This window comes from Leptonychotes weddellii, chromosome 15 (assembly GCF_054177405.1).
Source record: "Leptonychotes weddellii isolate Sample4059 chromosome 15, ASM5417740v2, whole genome shotgun sequence".
Taxonomy (NCBI): Eukaryota; Metazoa; Chordata; class Mammalia; order Carnivora; family Phocidae; genus Leptonychotes; species Leptonychotes weddellii.
The window spans coordinates 792085-801801 of NC_138383.1; the positions used below are offsets into that span (position 1 = coordinate 792085).

The 9717-nt window shown below is 57.0% G+C and overlaps 1 protein-coding gene across 1 annotated transcript in view; it reads left to right on the forward strand.

The window, feature by feature from the left end:
- CCDC57 (coiled-coil domain containing 57) overlaps window positions 1–8762 on the forward strand; it is a 44810-nt gene extending 36048 nt beyond the window's left edge. Inside the window, exons 13-15 of the mRNA XM_081805943.1 lie at window positions 2532–2702; window positions 7800–7989; window positions 8414–8762. Coding sequence (XP_081662069.1) covers window positions 2532–2702; window positions 7800–7989; window positions 8414–8649 — 597 coding nt within the window. The 3' untranslated portion in view covers window positions 8650–8762. The remainder of the gene's footprint in view (window positions 1–2531; window positions 2703–7799; window positions 7990–8413) is intronic.
- The last annotated feature ends 955 nt before the right edge of the window (window positions 8763–9717 follow it).

A 9717-nucleotide genomic window follows, 5' to 3' on the forward strand; every position in this document is an offset into this window, starting at 1 on the left:
CCCTCACTGTGGTTTTGATCTGCATTTTCCCTGATGACTAACAATGAGGAGCTTCATCTCATGTGCTCACTGGCCATTTGTATGTCTTCTTCGGAAAAATGTCTATTCGGATCCTTTGCCCATTTGTAATTGGGTTGTTTGTCTTTTTTATTGTTGGGTTCTTTTTTTTTTTTTTAAAGATTTTATTTATTTATTTGAGAGAGAGAGCACATGAGAGGGGGGAGGGTCAGAGGGAGAAGCAGACTCCCTGCCAAGCAGGGAGCCCGATTTATTGTTGGGTTCTAAGAGTTCTTTATATATTCTGGATACTACTAGTCCCTTATCAGATGTACAATTTGCAAAATTTTTCTCCCATTCTTTTTTTTTTTTTTTTTAAGATTTTATTTATTTATTTGACAGAGAGAGACACAGCGAGAGAGGGAACACAAGCAGGGGGAGTGGGAGAGGGAGAAGCAGGCTTCCCGCGAGCAGGGAGCCCGATGCGGGGCTCGATCCCAGGACCCCAGGATCATGACCTGAGCTGAAGGCAGATGCTTAATGACTGAGCCACCCAGGTGCCCCTTTTTCTCCCATTCTAAGGCTTCTCTTTTTTTTTTTTTTTTTTTTTTAAAGATTTTACTTATTTGTCAGAGACAGAGAGAGCACAAGCCAGGGAAGCAGCGGCAGAGGGAGAGGGAGAAGCAGGCTCCCCGATGAGCAGGGAGCCCAATGTGGGACTCGATCCCAGGACCCTGGGATCACGACCTGAGTCGAAGGCAGATGCTTAACCAACTGAGCCACCCAGGCGCCCCATCTTTTCACTTTCTTGATAATTTGCTTCGAAGCACAAATGTTTTTAGTTTTTATGATTACCAGTTTTGTCTATGTTTACTTATTTATTTATTTATTTTTTAAAGATTTTATTCCTTTTTTTTTTGAGAGAGTGAGCGAGAGAGAGAGAGCACAAGCAGGGGGAGCAGTAGAGGGAGAGGGAGAAGCAGGTTCCCCGTTAAGCAAGGAGCCCGATGCGGGACTCGATCCAAGGACCCTGGGATCATGACCTGAGCTGAAGGCAGACGCTTAATGACTGAGCCCCCCAGGCGCCCTGTTTTGTCTATATTTTTTTATTGCTTGTACTTTTGGTGTCATACCATCCTGCTGCCTTTTGCACAGATATGTTTTTCATGAGGCAACAGGAAGAGGGAGTTTTCACGTGTCCTTTTAAGTCCGTAAGTCCATAAGTCCCCTTGCCCTGTATGCTCTGCAGCTTGTGTGAAGCAGAACATGCCGCTGGATGCGGCTTATTCTGAGCTCTCCAGCCGCTCTCTGGCACTTGGGAGGCTGGCACTTTACCCTGATTGAGAGCAGTCTCACTGTCATGACGGAGGGGACTTAGCACTCTCCCGTTTCTCCTCCTGGCCTGAGGGGAGGGGGTTCAGGATGCTCAGACTTGCTGCTTCCCCTTCTGCCCACTGTGGGAATGTCACAAACAGGAAATAGACATTTAAGGGCGCCTGGGGGGCTCAGATGGTTAAGCGTCTGCCTTTGGTTCAGGTCATGATCCCAGGGTCCTGGGATCGAGTCCCGCATCGGGCTTCCTGCTCCTTGGGAGCCTGCTTCTCCCTCTGTTTCTCTCTGTCTCTCATGAATAAATAAATAAAATCTTTAAAAAAAAAAAAAAACCAGGAAATGGACATTTAAATACAAGCTTTTAATTTTCTTTTGATAATAGTAGATGATATGATTATCATGGGGACAGATGTCCACCTCAAGGTGTTTTTTGTTTTTTTAATTAACAGTGTCTGTTTACCAAATGGTCACCTTTTTTGGTGTGTATGTGACAAATTCAAAGAATAAAATATTCACCAGGAATTCATTCTAGGAATCCCTGGAATAGGCACATATTTCCTCTTCCTGAGACTAAAACGGAAACGAGTGTAGAGAGGTGTCACTCTGTCACCTCTTCTCTTCTCCCTTACGTCAGCAGGACAGATGTCCAGAGAAGCTACCAGAGTGAGGGTCTCACGGCTGACCTGTAACGACCAAGGACGCCCTGTGCCTAGGACTTCCCTTCCTGACCCTCTGTCCTCCTCCGCCCTCGGTCTGCCTTCCATGCTCTGCTCGCTCTGGCCTGTCACTTAGCTCCTCCCGAAAGGCTTGGCCTCACCCCTCCCACCACACCGCCTCCTGCCCCGAGCCCCGCATTGCCCCCTACTGGTTACCTACATTTTCTGCACGTGTTTGTTTCCACCTAAACTGGGCTCAGGAAGAGGGTTCTAGGCCCTCTGCCTCTGTCCAGACGGTGTAAGGCCTGGATGCTCCCCAGCCAGCCTTGGGGTCCAGTGCAGGCTCCGCCGTGGGCTCCCGAGTCCACACTGCAGGGGACAGCTGGGATGCCGGTGTGGGGAGCAACGGCATTAAGCCAGAGACCGGAGACTGACAAATGTGTTTCCTTTCTGATCCGCCTGCGGCTTCTGCTGGGTGCCTCTGCCCTTCTGCTTCCCTGCCCTCCTACCCTCCTTCCTAACGTTGCCCCTGAAACGGCCTCTCAGCTGCTGCAGCGACCCCTGGACATGGACACTGTCCAGCACGAGCTTCCCCGGGAGGTGGGCCAGGTGCACCTGGAGGTTTCAGAGCTGCGGAAGCAGGTGGCTGAGCTGGAGGAGCATCTCGGGAGCAGGCCGCAGTTGCAAGCCTTGGACAAGTTGGCCCCTGGGAAGGAGGTAGGTGTCCTGTGCCGATTGCTCCCACCACAGCTGTGCTGTCTGGGGCCTGCTGCAGAAGTCACCGGAATGGCCGTCTGCAGAGCCCTCCTGCGCCCCACTGTCCTTCACTTCCGCCTCGGCTGGCTTCCGTGGTCAGACCTGGTCCGTGGCCTCCAGGCCTTAGGATCCTGCCACTTAAAAGTCCAGCATAGGATGGGGCACCTGGTGGCTCAGTTGGTGAAGCGTCCGACTCTTGGTTTCGGCTCAGGTCACGATTTCACAGTCATGACATCAAACCCCGCATCAGGTTCTGTGCTCAGTGGCGAGTCGGCTTGAGATTCTCTCTCTGCCCCTCCCCCTCTCAAAATAAAGAAACAAGTCTTAAAAAAAAAAAGTCCAGCGTGGGAACCACACGTATGAAGAGGGCTGTTCTGTTTCCTCTAAAAGGGAGTCCCTGACTCTTGCTAGGAGGGCCCTGAAATTGAATGCAAAACTGGGTTTCTCCTTCGAGAGGACCCTTGTGGGGACTCTCCGAGTGTTTGAGGCTGCCACCCCCTCGCTCGTGACAGTGGGGCTTCCGTCCTGGTCCTGGCCCTCTGCACCTGGTTAGTCCCGCGGGCTCTGTGGCTGGTTCAAGCCATGGTTCTGAGCTGTGGAGAGAGCCCTGCAGCAGCCGTCCCCACAGATCTGACACACAGGCCACTTCTCTTCTTACTGACGGCTGTGATGGAAATGCTGTTAAGCGCGCACTTTCTTACTCTGTCAGTTACCTGTGGTGACCTGGGTCTCCTCTTATCTTTGGTGACCTGTGGTACCTGCAGTTACCCGTGGTGACCTGCAGTGACCTGGGTTACCCGTGGTGACCTGCAGTGACCTGGGTTACCGGTGGTGACTTACAGTTCCTGGGTTACCCATGGTGACCTATGGTGACCTGCGTGACCCACGGAGGCCTGCAGTTACAACTGTACCCTGGTGTCTGGGAGGCGTGGAGAGCTCTCTGGCAGCAGCGGTGTAGACATAGAAGGCGGTGCTGAGGGGCACCTGGGTGGCTCAGTCGGTTGGATGGCTGCCTTCGGCTCGGGTCCTGATCCTGGAGTCCTGGGATCAAGCCCCGCGTCAGGCTCCCTGCTCAGGGGGAAGCCTGCTTCTCCCTCTCCCTCTGCCTGCCACTCTGCCTACTTGTGCTCCCTCTCTACCCCTCTGTCAAATAAATAAAATCTTAAAAAAAAAAAAAGGCCGAGGGGTGCCTGGGCGGCTCAGTCGTTAAGCGTCTGCCTTCGGCTCAGGTCATGATCCCGGGGTCTTGGAATCGAGATCGGGCTCCCTGCTCCACGGGAAGCCTGCTTCTCCCTCTCCCATTCCCCCTGCTTGTGTTCCCTCTCTTCTCTGTGTCTCTCTCTGTCAAATAAATAAATAAAATCTTTAAAAAAAAAAAAAACAACAACTGCATTTCAGGGGCGCCTGGGTGGCTCAGTCGTTAAGCGTCTGCCTTCGGCTCAGGTCATGGTCCCAGGGTCCCGGGATCGAGTCCCGCATCGGGCTCCCTGCTCCGCGGGAAGCCTGCTTCTCCCTCTCCCACTCCCCCTGCTTGTGTTCCCTCTCTTGCTGTGTCTCTCTCTGTCAAATAAATAAATAAAATCTTTAAAAAAAAAAAAAAAGGCCGTGCTGAGAGGCACAAGAGGGACTTGGCTCTAGGATGACGGCCAGCCCTGAAGGACTGGAGGGAAGGGGAGGTCCACTCCTCTCTGGCTCAGGAATGACAGGAGGGCCCGGACAGGCCTTGGGATGGACGGACGGGTGAAGAACAGCTGCAACGGGGAGGCCTTCAGGTCACCGGGAAGTGGGACCCAGAACCGCCTGCTCTGCTCTTGAGCAGGCACCGCCCGGAGAGCCAGAACCCCGGCCCCGTGCCAGGCCTCCCTCCATCCTGCAGCTCGAGGATGCCATCCTGGCCATGGGGCCACAGAGCCACAGAGGCAGGCGGGCAGCATGTCTGCCTCACCCCGTGCCCACCGCTCATTCCAGGTGCTGCCCGTGCTCGGCCCCGAGGTCAGCAGCACTAGGAGTTCTGTTAACAGCGTGGTTCACAGATCCTGCTTGCTTAGAGGGAGGAAATCATGTGCGTCAGCCGGATTTAAAATCGAGATGTTTAATTCTGTGACTGACAGGCTGGAGCTGAAATGACTGTGACCTTGGGGAGAACTCCAGTGGCTGTCCCTGTGCCCAGACCAGGCCTACCGCAGGAGGGCCAGCACCTTGGCGGCCCAGGAGCCTTGAGCGCCACCAGTGCCGAGATCCTGGTTTCTGAATTTCTTGCTCTGCTGAGAGGAAGCAGGATAAGGGGTTGGCTCCACCATGGATTCGTGGACATGGGGCAGAAGGACGCAGGCACCGAAGGGCCCCAGGCATTGAACACACAATAAGCGGGACTCCCAGGTCTGTGCTGACCAGGAGAGGGAGGAGGGAAGAGGGCTGGTCCTTGGCCAGAACATCGTCTGCAGACATGGAGGGCGCGTACGCCAGGAAGCCATCCTAATGCACAAAGGAAAAGCAGGGCTGGGACTCAGTGCCTTCCACCGGTGGTGGCTCAGCTACAAGGGAAAAGAAAACTTTCCAGGCGCAGCCTGCAGACACCCCTTCACTGAGGGATGCCCTCGCGGACACTGGGGCAGGGGCATGTCCTGGGCTTCAAAGCCAGCTGTGCAGGGGGCGGGGGGGCGCAGCCTCACTGCTGACTCCGGCCACGAGTGACGCGCTGAAGTCGGAGGGTCCACACCCTGGAGAGAGTGCCCGTCAGGAGCCTGCAGGGACCAGGGAGGCAGATGTCCTGTGGGGTCTTGTGCCCTGGGCGGGAGAAACAAACTGTAGGACACAATTGGACAGTTGGTAAGGTTTGCGTGTGGCCCGTGCGTTGGGTCATAGTGTTGTATCTGGTAAATTTCTGGTTTTCGTAACTGTGGTCACAGAGAGAATGTCCATTTCTAGTAAGCATGAACTGAAGCATTGAGGTGTAAATGAGCACGATGTCTCTACCCTACTGGCTGTGGTTCAGGAAGAAATGCATATGGCGCGTGGGGCTGGTGGCGACGAAGCAGAGGGCACTGCCCGGCAGCTCCTGTGCGAGTCGGACGTTCTCCCGGGTGGAGGCCGGTCCCCCACTCCCAAGCCCAGGACAAGGGCCCGTGCGGAACTCGGAGCCCCTTCCCCAGGGGGCAGCAGAGACCACTGCCCGACCGGCATCTGTCTGTCTCCAGTGACACCTAGCCTGGTGGACTGACTGAGACCCGGGGTTCTCCCCGCCTCCTGTCCAGTGCTCCGCCCAGTCCCCTGAGCACAGCAGGACAGACGCTGGGCTCCACTGGGGGGCAGTGTTCGCTAGCCCTGCCTGCACCCCTGGGAACCTGCAGAAGGACTGGGAGCCCTAATGTCCACCGTGAGAGCCGGCAGCCCTGGCAAGCACCCCTCTGCGCCCCCGAGTTGGGGCATGCTCTGACATCAGCCTCTGTGGAGTGCCGTCGCCGCTGCCCTTGGGAGCAGGCCCTCCCTCATGAGGACCCCTCTACTGGCCAAGCCCTCCCTGGCCAGGATTCTGGGAGCAACCCCTGAGCAGGTGAGGGCAGACGGGGCCAGCATGGGGGTCCGCGGGGGCCCCAAAGCACGCAGTGGTTTGGGAGTCCCAGAATGCGTCCTGATGAGGGTTACATGGTGGGTGTGGGCAGAGATGAGAAAGCCATCAAAGTAGTCGCATCAGGAACAGAGCCCCAGGTGGGGGCTCCTGGCTGCTATACCCGCTCGCTGCCAGGTGACCAGGGCTCCCCGGCCAGCCGAGAGCCTGGCCACTGGCCCTGCTGAGGGGTCGGCTCCCCGCTCATGCCTCATGAGCTCATGCTCAGGGTTGCTGCCTTGTGGGCTGGGGTCTGCTCTCCGAAGCGACCTTTCTCTTGAGAGTCTCAGCATGCTGGGGTTTGCAGAGTATCTTTCCTCACTTAAAATGGCACAGGGGACTCCCAACGTCGTGTTCCTGTGGAGGCCGGGCCTCCGACCTCCCTTCCTCGAGGCCTGTCCCAGCCCCTCCACAGGCCCAAGGACCACAGTCACGTCCTGGGCCCTCAGGAGAGTGTGGGCAAGGCCAGTGCCCTGCATGGTCGAGAGCAGGCCCATGTTCCGTCACGGGGTAACGGGGTCAGGATTTGGGTGCGGGGCTGTGCGGCCCCAGGGCCGTCTCCCACTCTCCTCTGTTGCCTCACCTCCCCTATCTCTCATCCTGCCCAACTAGCCTGCGGCACGTGCTGGACGCACCCCTGTGTGGCCACCGCGGCTCCAGGCCACCAGAAGAACTGTGGCCGCTGAGTACACGAGCACCTGCCAGCCCTAGAAAGGCATAGCAGGAAATGGGGCCAGGACGGAACGTGCTGGTCTGTTCCAGGGACTCCAGGCTGGTTCCTGTTCTGGCTGCAGCTCATGGGGCCAGGACAGGGCACAGTGCAGCTTTTCATGGGTGTCAGGAGCCGCCCTGCCTAAGTAGGCCACACTTGCATCCCTTGGGGCCTTGGACTCCGGTTCCTCCTGGGCCTCTGTCCGGCACACGTGTCTTCCTTTCTCTGATTCTCCACACCCCTCATTCTGAACACCCTGCAAGTGTGGGTGTGTGTCGGTGGGGCGGCCATGTGGCGACCCAACACAGTGACCCCAGGCAGGCAGGAAGTGTGGAGGCCCTTGTGTCCGTCGGGCCTCTGCCGACCCCTCCCACACCAGGTGACCCCAGGGCCTGTGACCCATGTGCCCAGCCCGTAACCCTGGTGCCACGCAGGTGTCCTGGGGGCCCGTTAGAAGTTGGGCATGGGTCCCAAGTGGTTCCTCATTGTCCTCACTAGAAAGACAGGCTTGGTGGGGGCCGCAAGGGGCCAGAAGCAGGCCTGGCCCGGGGCTTCATGGCCTTCGTTCACCCAACTTGTGGAGGGGGAGGCGTCCATGGTGTGAGGTCCCCGACTCCTTGCCAGAGCACCTGCTCCTTATCCCTTGTCCCCCAGTGGTGCAGGCTCTGCGCCCCACACCCACTCACCCTCTCCCACTTGGACGGTTTGTCTTAGGGGCTACCTGTGGCTTCGTTCACAGGTCCCTGCAGACCAAGGACCCACAGGGGCAGAGGACCAAGGGCCACAGCCCCCACAGGCCTTGTCTGTGCCCCAACTCCAGAGGAAACTAAAGGAGGCAGCTCGAAAAATCCTCCGCCTCTGCCTGGAGAAAGAACAGCTCCTGGAGATGGGGAACAGGCTCCGTGCAGAGCTGGGCCACCATGCCCCAGGTGAGTTTGGGAGCTGCGGCCTGCACTGCTGGGCTGTGGGGTCAGGGGGCCCAGGGGCCCTCCCAGAAGGGCTTTCTTCTTGCCTGCTCCTCTGGAAGGGGCAGCGGAGGGACCTGGGAGGCGGGACGAGAGAAGACTTGCTGCCCTGAGGGAGGGTCTGGCCTGACTTCTCAGGCAGGCAGGAGGGAGAACAGAAGCTGCCCTTGTGGAGTGAAGCCGGGGTCAGGAGTCACGGGCACAGAGCAGAGCTTCATCCTGCGATGGGAGTTCCATGAACCCGTGCCTCGGGCAGCATTTGTGAGAAAAATACTGCACTTAGCAAAACAGGCGGCATTTCTGTGCTGCATTGTGGGGAGCCGCGGCCGCCGTGTTCTCGGCCGGCTCTGCCTGGACTTGTCGCCAACAGCCGCTGTGTGTCCACTAGGACCCGGCCTGAGACCTCCAGCTGCCCACAGGTGTCTCAGAGGGCCCTGGTTCCCAAGGAAGACAGGCAGCGCTCCAACCAGGCTAGAAAGAGGCGTGCCCTTGTTCCAGGCACGCAGGTCAGGCCCAGGCTGCCACGGAGGACACAGAAGCCCAGGGCTCTGTCTGCTGCAAGCTGTGCTCAGACTGACTGTCTTTGCCGATAATTTATTCAACGTGGGTTCACTGCGGGACTGATCATTTATAGTAGTAATATTTCACAAGCCAATAGCGTACAGGATACTGTCTCTTAATAAGCCAATAAGGAAATAGTATGCTCCGAATCAATGACAAATAATCACACTACTGTTCCACGCAAGGAGAGACAGAAGGAATAAGGTCCAAATTTAGCTGAGGTGCACCTTTCTACCAGTGGCTTCTTGGAGGGGTCGGTGTAGTCATCCGTTGAGAGCAGACATCCAGCTGCCGGTGCCAAGCCAAGGCCCCCGTTGCTAGGGGACCATAAGCACCAGTGTTGGTGGGCAAGATGAGTCCTTCATGGGGTGGCTGCATGGTCGTCACCACGGCCGGCCCAGATCGAATGCTCCCGGTTAGTGCCGAGGAGCGAGCCACTGGCCACGTGGCTCTCAGACCACCTTCACAAGCAGTCCCCTCCTTTCCCTGTGGCGCCCCCGTTCCTCGCGCTGTAGCCCCTCGCCTTACGTGGCTTCTGCCTCTCCATGCTTTTCCAGCAAGAGCTTTGCGATACCGTGATGACCAGAGATGAGGGACTTCGGGTCCCACCCATGGTCGATGGGAGACAGCCATTCCCTCTCTCTTTGAGGGAATTGTCTAAAGTGGAGGGATGCTGGGGGGCTGCAGACCCGCCAACTTTAGAAGCTTTAGAAGCAGAGACCAGAGTGCCACAAAGGGAACACCAGCAAAAAATGCTTCCTCTCAGCTGTGGCCTTAGCTTCCCTGGGCAAGTCCCCCTGATTCCTAACTACCCAACGCGAGGAAAGGGAGGGGAAGGTTGGGCCTTGTGCTTCGTCCTCAGAACGTCCCACGGCCAAGCTGTGTGGATAATAATAGCAGTTTTTATCATGTTAGTGTTTCTGGTCTGAATATGACGAGTAGAATTACCTGGTGAGTAGGAAGGGGAACGTGGGAGAGCTCGGGCCACAGAGCAGGAGGGAGTGCCATGTCTCAGAGAGAGGGTGCAGACCACTGAGGAAACCTGAAGAGGAGGCCTGTGTTCAGAGCTGTCGTGCTGGGGGCCGCTGGGGGCCAGGCCCAGGGGCCCAGGTGGTGCCTCCGTCCATCTGC